The sequence below is a fragment of the Notamacropus eugenii genome, chromosome 4 (assembly GCF_028372415.1).
Source record: "Notamacropus eugenii isolate mMacEug1 chromosome 4, mMacEug1.pri_v2, whole genome shotgun sequence".
In the NCBI taxonomy this organism is placed as follows: domain Eukaryota; kingdom Metazoa; phylum Chordata; class Mammalia; order Diprotodontia; family Macropodidae; genus Notamacropus; species Notamacropus eugenii.
Window position 1 is genome coordinate 63,476,412 of NC_092875.1, and position 20,124 is coordinate 63,496,535.

At 44.2% G+C, this 20,124-nt stretch overlaps 1 protein-coding gene across 8 annotated transcripts in view; it reads left to right on the forward strand.

The window, feature by feature from the left end:
- Positions 1-18,421, forward strand: part of GNG7 (G protein subunit gamma 7) — a 371,729-nt gene extending 353,308 nt beyond the window's left edge. For all 8 annotated transcript variants that reach the window (XM_072601444.1, XM_072601446.1, XM_072601447.1 and 5 more), the window contains 2 exons: positions 1,044-1,162; positions 11,781-18,421. In XM_072601444.1, coding sequence (XP_072457545.1) covers positions 1,082-1,162; positions 11,781-11,906 — 207 coding nt within the window. In that variant the 5' untranslated portion in view covers positions 1,044-1,081 and the 3' untranslated portion in view covers positions 11,907-18,421. The remainder of the gene's footprint in view (positions 1-1,043; positions 1,163-11,780) is intronic.
- The last annotated feature ends 1,703 nt before the right edge of the window (positions 18,422-20,124 follow it).

The window sequence follows — 20,124 nt, forward strand, 5'->3', positions numbered from 1 at the left end:
AAAGTCAGGGACCTTCTCTTTTATACATAAGGAGCTTACAATCTTAATTCTCTTCATTTTAGCAATTATTTAGTAAACATCTGTGTTTATCCTCTCCACTCACACAATCACTGGCCTAGTTTAGTCCCTCGTTTTCTCTTATCTGGACCACTACAGTAGCCTACTCTGTCTTCCTGTCTCAAGACCCTTCTCCCTCCAGCTGCCAAAATGCCTTTTCTAAAGTGCAGGTCTACCCAAACCATTCTCCCTAGCCCATCTCTCTGTCTCTGTCTCTCCATACACACACACATACACACACAAATATACATATTGTTTCTCCCATCAGAATGTAAACTCCTTGAAGTCAGGAATTGTCTCATTTTTGTCTTTGTATGGTGCTTAGCATGGTACCTGGCACATAGATGAATGTTTAATAAATGTTTGTTGATTGATTGATTATGAAATATTATGAAGTATTGTTGTCCGCAGTGCCTGGAGAAGATAACATGGCTCTTCAAAGAGCTTACAGTCTAGATGGACACATAAGACATGCACACTAAATCATCATAATACAAAATAGAACTTAAGTGTATGAGAGAGATAGAAAATGCTGTGGGAGGTCAAAGAAAGGAATGCTTCCTGGAAGAGACAGCATTAAAACAGTCTTGTTTTGAAGGATAGTTTTAGGAGTCATCCATGTAAAAAGATAGCTAGCAACACATGGTTCTGTATGATAGACTAGACTAGGTGCAGAAAATAAATGCTCTCAGAGTTGAACGCAGGGCAGCATGCTCGTGACCTGAAGAGGTTAGGGAAGACTTTCTGGAGAAAATGAAAACTTGAGTTGGACATGAAGGACTCAGCAAAATTCAGATCAGGGTAGAAAAAAAAAAGAAGGCCCACAGTTGCTCCCAGGCCATGACTTCGTGCTGATCCCTGACACAGGAGAAGGGTCCAGCTGAATGCCTCTATCAAGTCCAGACTGAATTGCTTTGTACAGAAAAAACTTAACTGCTTCAGAAACTCAATTCAATATATCTTTTTGGTGTTTTCCTCCCCAACAGCTTTCTCAAGAGTTTGGGCCTAGAGCTGATGGCAGACAATGTCAACAACTAACAACATAGCCCAGGCTCGGAAGCTGGTGGAACAACTCCGCATCGAGGCTGGAGTGGAGAGGATCAAGGTGAGCAGGGAAGGGGACATAGACCCTAGACTGTTGGGTTAGAAGGAAAATAGATCAGGACCCTGACATGTGCAACATCAGAACTAGAAGGAGCTCCCTACTTAGACTGGGAGAGACTTGAGAACATGAAATGTGAGTTCTGGAAGGGATGTTAGGACACGGAACACAGAATATCAGAGCTGGCTGAGAACAGAGAATATAGGATGTCTGAGCTAGAGGGATCTTAGACACCCTCAAGTCACACTTCAAGGAAAATCTTGTCCAACTCCCTCATTTTACAGATGAGGAAGCTGGATCCCAGGGAGGACTTACCCAAGGTCACAGCATCTGAGATCATAACTCATAAAGCATAGTCAGGATTAGAACCCAGGTCCTCTGACTGTACTTTATCAGTGAGGATACTGAAACTTCCCAATTTCGGGTCTTAGGATCAGAAATATAGAACCTGAATGGACTTGTCCTTCAAGATCATTAAGGTCAGTCTGTGTATTTTCCAGAAGAGAGAACTACAGGGAAGGGAGAGACAGCCTGTCATAGTGGCGAGGTTGCCAGCCTGAGAGAAAGATTCGAGTTTAGATTCTCTCTCAGATATTTACCAGTTGTGTTCATTCACAGCTGTTAATAATGGGGCAAGTCATTCACTCTCTAAGCCTTAATTCCCTTTTCTATAAAATGTAGGTAATAGTAGCACTTGCCTCACGAGGTTGTTGTGAAGATTAAGTGAGATAATACATATGTAAAGTCCTTTGTACTTCCCCTTAAAGCAGTGTAGGAATATCACTTATTATTATTATTGACAATAATAATCATGTTATGTTACTCTCCCTGGATCCTAAGACTAAGAAGTAGCAGAGGCAGAATTTGAACCCAGGCCTCTGAATCCAGCGCTATTTTGACTATGCTGTATCACCTTTCCATTTACCTGAGGACGTGGGCATTGCCAGTCACCTGACCAGTGGCCAGCTCCCTGAATGACTTAATCCCCCTACTCCTGGAAGAGATTGCTTCATCCTCACCTGTGCAGGGATAACATCCGCCATCTTTTCTCCTGCTAGATTAAAATATTTGTGCTGAGGCATAAACTAGTGCCTCACTTTTTCTTCAGTGCTCTCTCGTCTTTCAACTGTTTTCTTATTTGTTTTGTTTGTTTTTCTGGAAAGAGCCCAGGATTGACAGTCAGAGTGCTCTGTTGGAAGATCACTGGAGACGCTGCTCGCTCACACAGCAGCTTGTGTGCTTGCCTGCCTCTCACTGAGCCTCAGCTTCCTTACTAGAGAATTATTCCTATGTTATAACCCATCCACAAAGCAGGATTAGTGCCCTTTTGATTTTTCCAGAGCTGTTGTGAGGACCAAAGGAGAGAATCCAGCTCATCAAACATGTACTAAATATTGGGTAGAATAATGGGGCGATGAGACAATAAAAGAATGTTTGCTGCAGTATTTAAACTCTTTGAAGGCTACATACGATACGGTTATTTAGAACCTGTTGTGTGTTTCAGCCCTGTGCTGGAGAAACAAACAAGGCCCCTGCTCTCTGGTGGCTCCCATTCTAGCTGTGGAGACAACACTTACACACATGAAATGATTAAAGACAAGTCCCAGACAGTGTGTCATTAAGGGCTGAACTGTGTGTATCATAGGAGTTCAGAGAAGGGAGAGAGCACACCACCCATGCTGATGGATGAATGTCTAGTCTTTGCTGCTCCTCATCCCCTGTGCTTGGCCCTCAATCAAGATCCAGTTTAGCTCCAGCTTCCACTTTTCTGACATCTCTTCCAGTTCTAAATCTTATCGCCCTATTAGGAAGGTCATTCAAGATCATCTAATCCAAAGGTTCTTAGCCTGGGGTCTATGAACATGGTTTTTTAAAAAATATTTTGATATTTTATTTCAGTTATCTATTGAATTGGATTTCTTTGTAACCCCCATATTTTATTGCATGCATTTAATAAACATGATTCTGAGGCATCCATAGGCTTCACCAGACTCACTGCCAAAGGAGTCCAGAACACACAAAAAGGTCAAGAAACCCTGACCTAGCTCAGCTTTCTCCCCATTTTACAAGTGAGGATTGGAGAGGCTAAGTAATTTGTCCAAAATGATGCAGGTTGTAAGTCAAAGAGCCAAAACTGGATTCAGGTCTTCTGATGCTAAACCCGGTGTCCCTTCCGGTATTTCCACCCCTTCTGCTGAGAGCATCCTCTAACCCTTATTGCATTTACCTTAAACTCCAAGACTGCCTTGTCCTTGCATTTCCTTTTATGATTTTAGTCCTTCATTTGGCAGACACTTGTTATATATCTGTATCATTTGCTAAGCTCTAAGGGAGAGAAAAAGTTTGGGTAAAATCCGGTGCTTGCCTTCATGGAGCTCCTTGTCTAGTGAGAGGAGCACATAATCATTTGTGGTGAGTGCATCAGAGAGACGCAAAGTGCCATGATGTCCAAAGGAGAAGGTAGTTACTGTAGCCTTCAGGGAAGCATCGAGGAAAACCTCCAGAAGGAGGTGTCATCTCCTTTGGGCTCAAGTTAAAAAGATGGATAAAGGAGAAGAGAGAACATTCTAGACATAGAGAAGAGGGTGAGCAAAGGCACAAAGGATGCATGCTACCTGCAGGAGATGGAGCAGATCCGGATGGATTGGACGGGGTGGCCTCTAAGGTCTCTCTCGCTTCTAGAATTGTGTGATGTGGATGGTTGCCATAGCTGATGAGCTCCATCCCTGACTAGGGGAGGTACAAGGGCTGCTGCAGCCCTCAAGTGAGGGGTCTTTAAGAAAAAAAAAACACTTCCCATCAAGCATCTGAACTTTCTAAACCTGGATCTCCATGAGCAACCTAACCACAGCCCTGTGATTGACTAGGCCTTGGGGTCAGCCTAAGAATGAAATGCTTTCTGGCACTGTGAGTGGCAGGATAGAGAGAGTGGGAGAGAAAGGGGCAAGTTTTTTGTTGTTTTTTTTTCTTTCTGCTCTTTTCAAATCCAGTCTGAGGTTTTGGGCCCCTAAAAACAGCAACCAGACTCCAGACTCTGGGGCATTGCACCATCTGAGAGGCTGGCTCAGCTAAGGCCTAACAAATTACAGGTCTCCCCACAGCAGACAGTCCTGAGCCTTGAAGTACAGCTAAGCAGCTATTAACTTCCACATCACAAACTCAGCCAGGATGGGAGCAGAGGTGTGTCCCTGGTTTTTATGGAAGGAGTTTTCCTGTAAATGCCGGGGGTGTGGGGAGGGACTGAAATGCTGTAGCCACAACACGAGTCTATTTCCAGTGCCTTTAGACTATTTTTATAGTCTGGGATGGTCGACTTTTAAAATAGACCCACAAAAACCAAATTGGGTGCTGAAAATCAAAGGAGATAATCTAGTGAAGAGTTGGATTAGGAACAGAGGCACAGCAGTTTTCCCTGTCTCTGGGGGCAGCCTCCTGTCTGCCCATCTCAGCCTAACCCAGTTGAAGCATTAGACTGACTAATCAGGAGACCTAGGTTCCAATCCCAGCTGCACCAACAACAGGCTACGTGGAACCTTGGACCAATCGTGTCACTTCCCTGGGTCTTAGTTTTCTCATCCATAAACTAAGGGACTTGGATGAGATGCCTCCAAGGTCACTTCCAGTTCTAAGCTATCTTTCTAGTCCAGTCTCAATATGTTCTCTGCAGTACAATATGTCGATATCTGGAGTCCATTTCACCGTCCCTTCCTTTTTCTGAATATTGTGTCCAATAAAAGCCCCTCTCCAGATGTAGAGAATCTAGGGAAATGAAAGCTCATTCCTAACAGCACCTTCAGTTTGTAGAGAGCCCTCTCCTTTGACCTAGGCCCAAAGCAGGCACTTAGAAGGAGGCCTGTTTTGGTAGGTGGCCCAGAAGACAATAGAGAGACCCATCCTAACTGTAAGCAGTGATGGCAGGTACATAGGGATGACTTACATGACAACATCAAAAACAGCCAAGACCAGAAAAGGAGAGAAGCTGGTCATAGTAAAAATATGGTTAGTCTGAGGTATCAGGGCATCCAGCAAATTCTCTATGAAGGGTTTATGGAAGGGAAAGGACAAGAACCATGTAAGACAAGACACGGAGGAGTTCATGGTTGCCCTCCTGAAGGAAGATCCGCAATGATTGATTCACAGATCTGCCCAAGTATAAGGAAAATCTTTCTGATCCATTAGAGCTGCCCCACAGAGCTGTCTTCAAACTCTAGATCCATAGAGTGTCAGAGGACTTGAGAATTCATTGCCTTCTGCTTCCTCACTCTGTAGAGGAGGAAACTGAAGCCCAGAGTAAAAACTATGTATTCATGGCAGATTCAGAACTAAACCCCAGGTCTCCTGCCTTGAGAGGTAATGTCCTCTGTACACGAGGGGCAGAAAACTGGAACTGCTGGAACTGCTGTGGAGGCGATTCCAGCTTCTGGGGGATGGTGAACCAGATTAGGTGACTGCTAAAAGCTTCTCACTCTAGAAGTCTGACATCCATGAACTCCTCCCCCAACATGTACAGTTGGCAGGTTCCAGATTATCTCCTTATTATATATAGCAGGAAAAACCAAATACAGAGATACACAACTAGGACTAAAATCTGGAGCTCTCTTGTCACAGAGTCATAGATTTAGAGTTGGAAAGGGCCTTAGAAGTTATTAAATCCAAACCCATCAATTCACAATTAAGGAGGCTAACCTCTTAACAGAGAAGTTAAATGATTTGCCTAAGTTCACACAGACAGTAAGTTTCTGATTGAGGATTTGAACTCAGGTGATCCTGTCCTGAAATCTGCACCCTAGCCACTATGTCATGTCATAACTTTCTTTTAAAAAAAATTTTTTTTTACTTTAAAATTTCTTTTAAAATTTTTTTTGCAACCAGCAAAATTCTATCTTCTCTCCCTCTCATGCTAGCCTTCCACAACTTGCAGCAGCTGAGAAAGGGAAAGAGAAAAGAATAAACCCCTTTCGTAAACATGTAGCATCAAGCAAAACAGATTTCTGCCTTGGCCATGATCAAAAATGTTTTGTCCCATCCTCCACTTTGAGTCCTTCACCTCTGTCAGGAGACGGGATAACATGCTTCATCATTAGTCCTCTGGACCAGAGTTCCTGCTTCTTTCAAAGTTGTTTGTCTTTCTCTTAGTCTTGTCATCATATAAACGGGTCTCCTGGTTCTTTTCACTTCTCTCTGCAGCAGTTTATATGTCTTCCCAGGTTTCTCTGAAACCCTGCCCTTCATCATTTCTTAGAGCAGAATAGCTAGTATTCCATTCCATTTACATACCATAACTTGTTGAACCATTTCCCAGTTCATGGACACCCTTTGGGATTCTTATTCTTTGCCACCTCAAAAAGAACTATAAATATTTTTGTACATCTTTAATTATTGTTTCTTTTGCTTAGGACTAATCCCTCTCTTAATCTACCCTCCCTCTAATTCCTCCTTTTCCTTCATATTTTCCTGTTGATTGAAATGTTTTTCTGTTCTATGCATGTGTTTATTCCCTCCTTTGACTAGTTCAGATGAGTGAGGTTCTTGTGTCCGCTGCTGACCCTCGCCCCCTCCTCCTTGCCTGTGTAGATGTCTGCTTACATACCCTGCTAGAAGATCATTTCTCCTAACCTTCCTTTTCCTTCCCCCCTTAACATATTCTTCTTCTCCTGTCTTGCCATACATCTCATAAGTACATCAGGACGTAATAGAACCATTCCCAGGCCCTGTCTAATCAAGCTCCCTCTGTGGCCCTTAGTGACGATAGATTTTAGAGGGAAAGCATCTGTTATTTCCTCATATTAGAAGAGGAGCAATTTACCTTAAGTCCTTTGTCATTGTTCACTCATGTTTGTCTTTTTGTGTTTCTCTTAACTCCTGTATCTGAATGTCACAGATTTTACACAATTCTGTTGTTTAAATCAGTCCTCTTTTTCATTAAAGATCCACTTTTCCCTGGTAGTGTTGTACTTAGCCTTGCTGAGTAAATTATGCTTGGCTGTCAACCCTTATCTTTTACCTTCTAGAATAATGTTTTCCAAGTTCCCTGCTCCATTATAGTGCTGACTGCTAAATCACGTGTGATATTGACTCCAGCACCTCGGTACTTGAATTCTTTCTTTCTGTCTACTTGCAGTATTTTTTCTTTGACCCAGAAGCTCTGGATTTTAACTTTGATATTTTTGGAAGTTTCCATTTTGGGGTTTCTTTCAGAAGGTGATCAGTGGATTCTTTCTAGTTCTACTTTGTCCTCTGGTTCTAAGAGATCTGGGTAGTTGTGTTTTATGATTTCTTGAAATATGACATCTACACTTTTTGTTATTGTTGTTCATGGTTTTCAGGTAGTCCAATAATTCTTATATTTTCTCTCCTCAGCCTGTTTTCCTGATCATTTGTTTTTGCTGTGAGATACCGTATATTTTCTTCAGTTTTTTCAGCCTTTTGTTTTTGTTTCAATATTTCTTATTATCTCATGGAGTCATTGACTTATATTTGGACCATTTCTAATTTTCTTGAAGTTTATGGATTGGGCAAGGTTTTGTACCTCTTATGCCAGACTGTTAATTCCCTTTCCATTTTGTTCTTCCATAGCTTTCATTTCTTTTCTGATTTCTCCCTCTAAAGTTCTCATTTCACTTATAAAAACATTTTTAACTTCTAGGCTCTGGTTTTATCTCTTCCAGGAATTCTGTTTGAATTTGTGCCCAAGCTGTGTTTTTTTTCCTGAGGCTTTACATATAGATATATGTATTGAATATCTCTGTCACATAACAGTTTTTCATAGCAGGATTCTTTTTCTGCTTATTTGGTCATACTCGAAACCTACATTTTGTTTTCACACTTGATGCTAACACCAGGCTCTGTGCACCTATCCTTGTCCTGCTGCTGCTTTGAGGGGTATTGAGTGTTGTCTTATTCCAGACTGTCAGGAACACTTTGGGCTGGGGATCTATAGGCTTTCAGTGCTCCCAAAGTGGTCTGATCTAGGACAAAATATGATGGTTGTCCCCCCTTGTCTGAGGTCTACAACTTCCGGATCCGAATATGAGCCCAAGTAACAAAAGAATACTGCTTGACTCATTCACGCTTAGCCAACTGGGAAACTCTGCTAACTCTGAGACAGAGAATTCAGACTCCCTTTTGGTCTGGGATTCTTGCTCTCATCATTCCTCTGCAGGCATCAGTCTGGGCTAGAAGTTGGAACTGAGACCCTACTCTGCTCCTGGCATCAGCATCACCCTGATGCTGTATGCTTCTGAAATTGCTTCTCACCCTAGGAAAACAAACCACCTCTGGACGTAGTTCCATATCTATGGGAATGTGTGACCCCCATGGAACTAGGTAATAAATTATAAAGCTGCCAATTAACACTTGGTCCTATACTCTGAAGTGTCCCAGTCTGGGTCTAGGACCTCCTTTTCCCCTGGTACACAATGTCTCCCTGGGAGTCAGAGTGCTCCATAATGATGCTTCTGGCCAGATCCATCCCTGGTATTCACAGACTTCTTTGTCTGTCTCTCTATTTTGATCCAGGCTGGAAAAGTGACTCACTCTGACTTTTTCTTGGATTTCTCCTTCAGAATGGTGCATTTTCTAGATCTGTTGGAAGAGGTTGAGGTTTTTTAGGGGGGGGGGGAGGTGGGAAAAGAGCTCATTGTACTGCTTCCTACCATTCTACCACTTTGGCTCCACCTCCATTCCATTCCTTTTGTCTCTTCTTCACAAGGAAGACTGGACCCATTTTTGGCAAGTCTCACCTTTCATCCTGACAAATCCAGCACCAACCAACATTCCCCTTTCATCCTAGTAAATTAGGTGCCAGCTCAGACACCTGGTTGAGGCCCTCCTGCCCCCAGTCACTTCCATTAAGTAGGCTTACCACCCACAACTTTACCCCCACACACACACTTTCTAGACCTTAAGGACTTGGAATGATGAGCCAGCCTGTGCTTAGCAGCCTTTAGATGAGAAATCAGGCTGAGTGAGATACTTGACTGGAGTGTCATCAGTGACTACTGAACAGCTCACATTGAGATTTCTTTCAGATTGGCCTCTGATTGGTTTGTAAACATGGTGAAGTGTCTGCAGTTTTTTTGCTGTCTAAGACTTTTTTCTTTTTATGCCAGTTCCTCATTTACTAAAATGCTAAGTTACCCAACTAGCTATATAAAATCCTCTTCCTTTTTCCCCTTTAATGCAGCCCATTCTAATGGTAACAGTGACACGCTTCTGTGAAGCATTTTAGTTTATAGAAACACAGGCTGTTAGACTTGATTAGAACCTTAAAATATAGGAAGTCAGAACTAAAAAAGCACCTGAGGACACAGAACATGTAATGTCAAGATGAGAAGGGAGAACACTGAGTATTTGATCACCTAACCCAACCCTTTCATTTTGCAGAGGATGAAACTGAGGCTCAGGTTCTCAAAGCAATTGGCCCAGATTTAAAACCACAAATATATATGAATGTAGCATCTTCTATAGGCAAGACTCTATGCTCACTACTATAGGGGAGTATGAAGAGGGAACCTTGTGCTCTCTCTAGTAGAGAAGGAACAACATTTTACAAGTAATGATAAAACAAGGCAAAATATGAACTACAGGGGGTTAGAAAGGAGAGAGAAAGAAAACTTCCAGCCTGGAGGATCCAGGAGTTCTTCCTGGAGGAAGTAACATTGGAGTTAGGTACTGGAGAAGAAGCAAGCTTCTGACGAGGGGCAGGAGGAGGGCAGGACATTCCACACCAAGGGAGAAGCACATAAACAGGAAACCACAGGGTTTACTGAGGGAATGGGACCAGGTTTTCTATCCAGAACTGTCCTGATTGTATGTCCTTGTACTTAATTCCACCTCTTCTCCTTCAGGCCACTAGTGGATTTCCTGGAGGTATAGATTGCAGCAAGAGTAAGATGGAATAGAGAAAAAGAATATGAAAGCACCTCATCCCTATTGGGATTGGAGTGTGTCATCTTTCTAGAATGGAACCAAAATATAGAACCAAAGGCAAAGAATCAGAATGTAAAAGCTGAAAGGATGCTCAGAGGCCATGTGGTCCAGTCCTCTCCTCTTACAGATGAAGAAAGTCCTCTGATTCACCCAAAATCACACAGACAGTATGGAATAGAACCAGCATTCAAACCCAACCCTAACCACCTTTTGATCCAGGACGCCTTTCTATGCCACACTATCTCAACAGAACTCCAGAATAACTTGGAGGGCACATCATTCTACCCTAGAGGTAGGTGTGGATTAGTACATTGATCTTAAAGCCTTCCCAACTCTACTCAGCCTAGAACTATAGGCAGTAAATACTGGAGCCAACTCAGCTAGCAGTAATGACACTGGCCCTCCCCCCAAACCATGCACTGAAAGAAATCACAGAGCCCAAAAACATTTCCAGGATTCTGCCTCCCTTTTTTGTCTAGGCATATGAGCTCTTTCCCAGAGGCTCCCAAGGGTTGGTCCACTGCAGAAATCTAGGATCATAGAATGTCAGTGTGGAATACAGAGCAAAGATTATGAGATTTGGAAGGGACCTTAGAATATGGAACGTGAAATATCAGATCAAGGAAGACATTTGAGACAGATTAAAGCCTCTCAGAACTGGAAGGTCTCTTAGAACATAGAATCTTAGCGCTGGAGGGACCCTTAGGAATCATGGGAAACGGAGAAGGGTAGTTAATGTTATTGTGTTTATTTAAAAGCTACTCTTCCCTAAGTGAAAAAACCGTTTGTGAAGCTTCTATTGATGCACGAGGGCATCAGGCCTTTCTAGAGTTGGCTCCATTTTGTAGGTAAGAGCTAGAGGTAAAAAGGAATCCCAAGAACTCACGTTTACATAGCAAATGCTTTCCAGAAGCCAAGCACCTTGTCTGTATCATCTCATCAGATCCTCACTACGTGGAAAGACCAGTGTGTTTAGAGTCAGAAAATTTGAGTTTGGATTCTGGTTCTGCCTCTTACCACAAGTTACTCACCTTCCCTGGGGACCACTTGCTTCCTTGGTGAAGTGAGGGTGTTAGACCAGATGACCTCTGAGTGACTTCCCACTCTGACATTCTGTGTTCTTGATAGCATAATACAGTAGAAAGAGTACAGAACTTTCATGAGGAAGCCCTGGCTTTTGATCCTGGTTCTATGTAACAGTGGACAAGCCTTTCAGATTCAATTTTCTCATCTGTAAAGATGGGATGATAATAATAAGTGCACTGCCCATCATACAGGGTGGTGGAAAGACAGCTCAGAACCCTTTGGTCTGATGGCAGATGGGATGGACTGCACCCAAAGCCAGTGTCCCTGATCCTTCATTCACAGGACTCTTCTGCAGCCTTTAAGTACTGTACAGATGCATCTCCTTCCAGAGCACCGAAGGTGCTTCCAGTGACCAGTAAGCAGCAGGTACAATGGAACAAGTTATTTATTTCCTCTGAATCATAGTTTCCTCATCTGTAAAAGGAGAAGGTTGACCTCTGACCTAGATGAGGTCCCTTTCAACTCCAGATCTGTGATCCTGCAATGAGCCTTTGCCCAAGGCCAGGAAAAGGATAATATGTTCCTCAGCCCCTGCCTAAAGATCCTCACGTCCCCTGACCTTGTTTCTTTGTGTTTGCTCTTTTCCACCTCTACCCACATGCAGGTGTCCAAAGCCTCCTCGGAGCTCATGAGTTACTGTGAACAGCACGCACGGAATGACCCCTTGCTGGTGGGAGTGCCTGCCTCAGAGAACCCCTTCAAGGACAAAAAGCCTTGTATCATCCTATAGCTCCATCCTCTTGGGCATACACAGCCTCTCTCCCTGGCAGGGCCATCCCCGTTCAGTAGCGATTTCAAGCCAAACCTGTCCTAAGTCACAAAAACTCTCAACAGCCAAAAACATCCCCAGCACCACTGTGGCCACAGCCACCACCACAACTACCACCACCATGCGGAGGGGCAAATGCTATGCTTTACATTTGGGTGGAAAATCAAACCCAGCACACCCACAAGGCAGGGTCAGCATACCAATTTGAAGCAGTCTAAACATCCCTGGGAGAAAGGGGGTAGGGGCAGGGTTTTGATTTTTTTTAAAGATACTCTATTGCCATTTAAATAGGGGTTTCAAAAATAAGGGTGGGTGGAGAGACAGGAGGGAGATCTAGGGTGTCTGCCAGTTATTAGGGGGCCCTCACATCAAGGTCAAAGTGGAACTAACTTGTAATTCTTCTAGACTGGCCTGCCATTCAGAGACTCCAGTTAGATTGGCAGGAGTTCAGATTTAAAGGAATTGTTCATTCTTTTTAAAAAGAAACCTACTCTTTCATTTAAAAAAGAAAAAACAATATGGAAATTGTGCATTGCTAAAATGGGACCAGGGGGAGGACATTTTGACAACATTATCATATAGAGGGATAATGAAGGCATGGATGGGGGGAGGGAGGCTGAGGGGATAGGGAAGGGAAGTCATCCACGGATTGCAGCATGCAGTTCTCAGCTCACACAACATATGGCATCTGTGTCTCTATCACCACATTGTGGGCTCTCTCTCTAGCATCCCAGCCATCCAGGGAAACAGTCCACGGCGACTTGAACTGGGGAGTGCCTGTCTCCTTCTATTGCCAATTTTGTGGGAGGGTTTGGAGCGGGGGCATTGGGGGAAGCATGAGGTATCGGTGTGGGTTTTTGAAGCCTTTGAGCCCATTCTAGCTCTTCAATTTCTGTGTATTGTGGCCTGAGCAGAGGGCTCAGAATGATTCCTTTGGTCTTGTCCTCTGAGCATTGGGGGTGGGAGTGGGGTCAGGATTGTTTCTTGCATCTGAGAATAAGGGGGTTGGAAAGCTATTTGTTTGTTGTGGTTGTTGTTTTAATTAACTGTATGGCCCTTTTTTTGAAACTCCTGCCTACTCATGAGATGATTCTTTGTCAAAGACACTGAAATAAGGTCCCCCTAAGTGCCCTGCATTTCCTTTCCCCTGTGTGTGCCCCCCCCCAACCCTTTTAAAAGTCCCAGAAAAATGGAGCTGAAAGTGCTTCAGCTCAATCCTAAGGCCAATTATTAAATGCTTGGTGTGTGCTGGGCCTTGTGCCAGACACCAGGTCGAGTTTAAGGTGTGTACCAAGATAAAAAGAAAAAGCCCCTGTCCTCCTGAAGTTTAAAATCCTGCAGAGGAGAGAAGACACATGCACAGAGCGCAGCAACATAAGTTGGAATAAAATAAGCAAAGGAGAAGTCCCTGCAAGTGCCACAGGAGCACAGAGGTGGAGGCAGGGGACATTTCCTTCTAAGGGCATTCAGGAAAGGCTTCATGGGTGAGGTTCAACTGGAGTCAGGCCTTAAAGAAAGGGGAGGCAGAGAATGGTGAAATATGGTTATGGCCAGAATTCTGAGCTTCCCTTACCCTCATGGAAGATGAAGGAACCTGGGAAATTCTCTTCCTCTTCACTAGGAATGACCCAACAGGCTAGGCAGACCAGGGGCACAGCCCCTCCCCCCAGGTCTGCTGCTATTGCTGGCAGCCTGTAACGAGGCAGAGAAAGTCCCTACACCTGAGACTTTAAAGATGAACTAGTCTGTCTCATTTTACTGATGGTAAAACTGAGGCCCCCAGAATCAAGTGACTACTTGCTCCAAGGTCACTCAATGGCAGAGCTGCCATTCAAACCCTGCTTGAGGTTTATTGTCCAAAGCAATCCTCCAGGGAGGTGTGGGTGAAGCTCAGGGAAGCCTCAGGGAGACCCTCCCCATTCACCAGCCGAATTCCTTTGCTTGGCAGCCAGGCCACATTTTCCAAGCAAAACAAAAGCCAGATTCCAGAAAGTGACCAATACAGTTCATAGAATCAGATACTAACAGACCTTTGAGATCATCTAATTCTTGTTTCCCCAGCTGATTCCCCTGTCCACAAAACTTTTATTACCAAGGGACCTTGACCTTATTTCTTAAAGCCTATAAGCAAAAGCAGTGATTCCACCTCCCAAGCCCAACATTCACCCTTCTTTTGCCCTTCCTCCTGAGCCTTGATGCTAAGACTGCAAAATTTGTAGCAAGATAGATTTTAGGATTTGGTGTTGGAAGAGACCCCCAGATTATCTAATCCAATTTACAAAAGTTCAAATTGAGGCCCAGAGAGATTAAGGAATTTACCCAAGGTCACACATGACTGAGAAAGCCAAGATTTCAACCCAGGTCTTCTGACTACAAAAACAGTGCTTTTTCCACTACCTGTGAAATTAGATATTTTACCAATTTTGCAGAAAAGTGTGGGTTAAGGATCACTGATCTAGTCCAATCCCCTCATTTTACAGAGGAATTCCTGGGGAAGAGGGGACTTGCACAAAGTCATCAGTGGCAGAACAAGACTTTAGAAACCAGCTCTTTGTACTCTGCTGAAGGCAAACAATCTTCCCACTGGGATGTCAGGCCATTTCCCACATGAATTTACCTAGAACTGCCTATAGGAATCAGGTCCAGGCAGCATGGTTTCCAAGGGGCAACAGTGAAGTGAGATTTGGGAGAGAATAATACAATCCTAGGCCCCAGGCACCAGTTAAAACAATCACTGCGTTATGTGGACAGTGCCAGGACCCTTCCCACCCTGATCATTGAGCAAAAGAGACATGGCTGATGTTGACCAGCTTTGGACTTTCTTAAAGAACCTTGGCCCTTGGTTTTTAGTCCTCTGGTAACTCTCTCAGCCAGAGCACCAACCACCTTCTCCTTGGCCTTTCCAGCTTTAAAAAAGGGAAGGATTCCTGCATCATTCCATTTAAACTTCATCATAGGATTTCAACTTGGAAGAGATCCTAAAGTTCATTGAATCTAAACCCTCCATTTAATAGATAAGAACCTAAGCCCAGTGACAAAAAGGGATTTGCCCAAGGTTACCCAGAGACTGGATTCACACCTGTCCTCTGACTTCCCATTCAATGTTTTTTCCCCACACCACCTTTAAGGTGATCTGGGCCTTCCCAAGGACCATTTTTGGGGATATCCAAAAGACTTACTGGTAACAAATACTGCATGCTCTTTGACTGCCAGTCAAGGAGATTAACTCACAGGGTGATTCATCCAGTACCCCACCAAGTCTAGGAACTTCCCTGATCTGATCCTTCAAGCAATCCTGGGCTTAAGGACCCCCTGAAGGTGTGCCTGAACACAGGCTGAGGAGAAGAGAAAGATGACTAGAGATAAGTGGAAAGTCAAATCCTCCAAGACCTACAGTTGAAGAGAAGGACTTTGGTCAGAAATTGAGTTTATAAAAGCCCCATCTACCCATTTGTTCCAAAGATGGCTCAATAAGTGTAATTTTCCTTCTTCTGTCTTGGTAGCTCTGTTAAACTTTAGAACTAAAAAATGAGATTTCTCCTCCTCTATCTGCCCTTGAAAAAACAAAATATAAGTGCTGAGTATGCTTCTCAGAATCAAAATGTTAAACCTGGAAGGAACTTTAATGACCATCAACTCCAAGCCTCTTGTTTTGCCTAAAGGGAAATGGAGGTCCAAAGAGATGACACAGTTTGTCCAAGACGACACAAGCTGTACGTGGAAAATCCAAGACTAGATAGATGGTCTGATTCCCTAGCACAGGGCTCTTTTGCAATAGTCCTAGATCCTCCCCAAAGCATTGGCTCATCCCACACGTTCAGCTCCCTTATGGACCTGACTAGCCATTCACATGTGGGTTTCTGGGCCACAGCTGAGACCTCTGTGGATCCTGTTGATTTCTCAATATTGCAGGAGGCCTTGCTTACCTTCCTCCAGAAAATACATTTTGTTTTGCCAACTCTCGGGGCACTGCCCTGGCTTTTCTCCTGCCCAGAAGTGAGCAGCTGTGCCAAATCCTAAAGGAAATCCCTTCCTAGCAGAGCCCTGGCTAATAGCTGACCCCTCTCCAAGTGCCAGTGATATCATCCTGATTATCTGGGAGGAGAGACCTCTTCAGTTTATTTACAATGAGGGGGATGGACTAGATAATTTCTAAGGGTGCTTCCAATTCTTAGTCATACGGTAGTACAATCCTCTGTGCTAAGGGAATTTTGTAGGAAAAAATTAGATTCAAAGTCAACGTGAGCCAGGTTCTAGCCTCAAGAAGTCACTAGCTTGTGGACACCACTGGGTGCAGCTCCTGCTTCCCTTGGGCTCCCACACCTCTGACCTGCCCCTGCTTGTGCTCTGCCCTTCTTGCTTTAGTATCCCTAGAGAGAGGGAGACTGTTAGAACCCAAACTAGGTCAGGATTTGGAGAAGGATGTAGTCCAGCAGTCTCCCAGGGATCTTCTAGCAGGCGAAAGTCATCTATCCCATTTAAAAATAAAGGACTTAATTACCCCAAGATGAGTTTTTTACTTCTACTAGAGAAGAAATTAGTTTCATGGTGATATCAGGAAGAATACAGGAGAACTGGTTTCTATTCTCCAAATAACCAAGTTCCAATATTTAGATGCCAATATAACTATAACCAGCCTTTAGTAAGCCTCTGTTATACACAGAGTGCTATGCTCTAGACTGGATAGCAAAGTTTAGATGAGATGTAGTCGCTGTCTGTGAGGACAGTTTTTGTCTAGCTTTCTAAGTTCACCTGGAGGAGTAATCGTGGCCAGGAAAGCTAAGCAGTTTTCACCTCTGACAAACCTGCCCCACGGGCCTAGGTTCACATCCCTCTCCCTGTTCCACTGATTCTTCTATGCCTGGCTTCTCGAATGCCGCCCTAAGGGTCTGCAGCTGCCCTTAACCAGGTCTCCTAGGGGCCTAGAATTCTCGTTAGAGATTGCTTGTCTGGCACTTACATAATACAGATGATAAGACTGAGGCCCAGAGAGGGATCACAAGTCAGTGGTAGAAGTGAGACTCATGCCTGCATCTCCAGCATCCCAGCCTATGAATGTTGCCACTTCATAACATTCTGTGACCCCTCCTCTCCTCCAGAGAACCCTCCATCTTTGGTAGCTGCTCCCTCCTCACCCCCTGTGTGCCCAGCTACTCAAGGCTGGAGCGGAGAGGGGAGGAGAGAAAAGTTGGGGATTCATGGCACCCAGGCTCAGCCCAGGAGGAGGCAGGAGGGTGGCCACTCACTTTCTACAAAGAAATCCTCCAACTTTTTATTCTCCTCTCTAAGAATAAATTAATGTTCATACTTTAGATGAGATGTTTCTGTTTAGGATAAGCGTAACTACAAATAACAATAACTGCTTGTACTTTTCTGTCTGTATATTTGCCAAAAAGAAAAAAAATAGACTTTTTTTAGGACTTTTAAGTGCTCTCTACAAGTCAAGGAGGTAGCTTCTCTTCTGCTTCCAGTGGCGGTGTGAGCAGGTAGCCTAGGCCAAGCCCAACACCAGCTTCTGAACAGGTGTTAGCAAGAATTGGGGAAAAGGAACTGAAAGCAGCGAAGGGAAATGGGCAAAGGGGGAAATGGAATTTCTACTGCATCTGCAAAGCCATTCACTTTTTCCCCTGGCTAGAGAGGATGAGGGCCAAGGAGGCATTAGGGCTTCCACCTGCCCTGGCCTAAGCAGGCTCTCACCCAGGCCCACCTGGGAACTTGGGAAATTATCAGGTTAATACCCTGTGACAGTACAATGGCTCCCTGGGAGCAAAGCTGTATACCCCATCCCCCCTTCACAGGATGGCCTGGCTTCCTCTAAGCCTAGATTGAGATCACCTGGCCACATCATTCCCCGCCACCCCCAGCCAGCAACCCCAAAGTTGAAGAATCCCCCTGGGTCATGACCTTTGATCCCCAGGGATGTAAACTTCTGAGGCCTGCTCTAAAGCAGAAGGGGCCTGTGTTTGATACACCATGGTCCCAAAAGTCCTCAGAAATGGAGGCCTCCGGGCAACTCATCCATCTCTTTAACAACCTCCTTCCAGGGCCCCTGCCTTCTGGAAGGCCGGAAGAGCCCATCAGAGCACTGCCCGAGCTCAGCCCCTAAGGAGTTTCCAAACCGGAGGTAATACCGCCAGAACCATCGCTCTTCCTTGAGGAGCCCTTAGCAAGGAAGTGAACAGAGCATTTAATTCACTGAGAGGCCACATCGAACATTTTTCTTTCTTTCTATCTTCTTTCTTTGCCAACTGATACCATTGCCAAACACCCATGGAGCTTAATGAAGACTGTTTGAGGAAGCACTCTGTGATGATAGAGAGGTTCCCATCTGCCTGCGTTGGGAACACAGCTGAGTTTGAGGGGTGACTCCTGGTGTGCCATCAACTACTTTCTTGCACAGTGTTGACTGTTTTGTGGAACTGTTGTTACAAAGTGAATTGATACCACAATAAAAACAAAAAAAGGCTTACTTTTAACTTTTCTGCATTTCCTTTCATGTCTTTTGGTGGGGAAGGGGACGTTAAGGGAATCAGCAGCCTGGGCTCCACACCACAGCACATAGGGTGTCTGCACCAAAGGCAGCCTCCCTCACACAGGCTCTTCAAGGCAAGGCCTTGGTTACCCACACAAGGTCATTTTATAGGTGGGGAAACTCAGCCTTGAATGGAGAAGAGACTTCTGAGTTCATCCATCAAGCTAACACCAGAAGCACCAGGGTGTGATGGAAAGTGCTAGATTTGAAGTTCAGGGGCCGGGTTTAAACCCTAGTTCTGCTCTTTACTGTGTGACCCTGGGCAAGTCACTTCTCTTTGTGAAATTAGGGGGTCTAAGATCCCTTAAGTCTGATGATCTGTAATTCTTTCAAAAAGTGAGGATAAGAGGCATCGCCCACATTCTCTTCTTTGATTCTCTGTTTTGCCAAGAGGGAAATGAAGGTCCAGAGAGAAAGAGATCAGTTAGTGCTAGAAGGAGAACTGAGGCCTGGATCTCTGGTTCAGACTAAGCCTTCAAGCCATCCTCTGGTACAAACCCCTTTACCATCATCCCAGGGAGTTTGCTACTATTTTAGGTTTCAACCACAGACAGGATACATTTAGATATGGCCTCATGGATTGGAATGGTCCTCACATGCCTTATCTTACCTGATTCTGATAATACCCTTGGACAAGGGGAAAGGCAGGGATTATCATCCCCATTTTCCAGAGAGTGAACTTGATTTGTCTGAGGTCCCAGTGAAAGGCACACAGTAGGCGCTAAATATTTGTTGAGTGAAGTTATGTTAGTGGGAAATGGGCCAGACTTAAAATATATAGACTTTAAATAATGTCCCTTGGAGATCATATAGTCCACTTACAGATGAGGAAAACAATATGACTTGCCAAAAAATGTACGTCAAGGTAGGTGGGAAAGCTGGGACAAAAAAGGTGGGGGGTACTTTCCCCTACGCCAATGGTGTCAAATCCAAATCTAAACGGGGGCCATGAATCCCTACATAAAGCTCCTTGTGGGCTGTATAGTGACAGTTTTTAAATGTCTTATTTGTTTTAAATGTTTCTCTGTTTTATTATCTTTTTGTCTATTTGGTTAAATATTTTCCAGTTTCATTTTAATCTGGTCCAGACCAATCAGGAGCACTACCAGTAACATGTTTTGACACCTCTGCTCCCTGCCATCCCTAGAAACAGCCCTTCGGGGCCCAGAGTTCTCCCCATTGTATCCACACTGTTCTTGTGCCAATCTAGGACATTTTCCAAGCAATGAGACTTTGGATTATTTTTCTGGGGGAGAGAAATGTAACTACTGTTAAAATTGGGAATTGGGGTCTGACCACAATCCTAACCCTTGGAAGACAAACAGACTGGAGTTCCCTTAATGGGAAAGTCTCTTAGACCATGTAAAATGAGATCCACAAATGGTGTCACTTTGATACCTCACATTAAAGCCACAAGGGACCTTAGTGATCATCTAGTCCAATCCCTTCATTTCACAGATGAGGCAACTAGGCCTAAAAAATCACAATAGGTGATTTAATCAAAGTCACACAGTATCTAGGATTAGAGGACTATAGATTTAAGGCTGAAAAGCCCTTAGCAGGCATCCCACCCAATCCCCTCATTTCACAGATGAGGAGGCTGAGAGATGTTAGATGTCCAGGGTCATGCAGGTAACTGAGCTGATG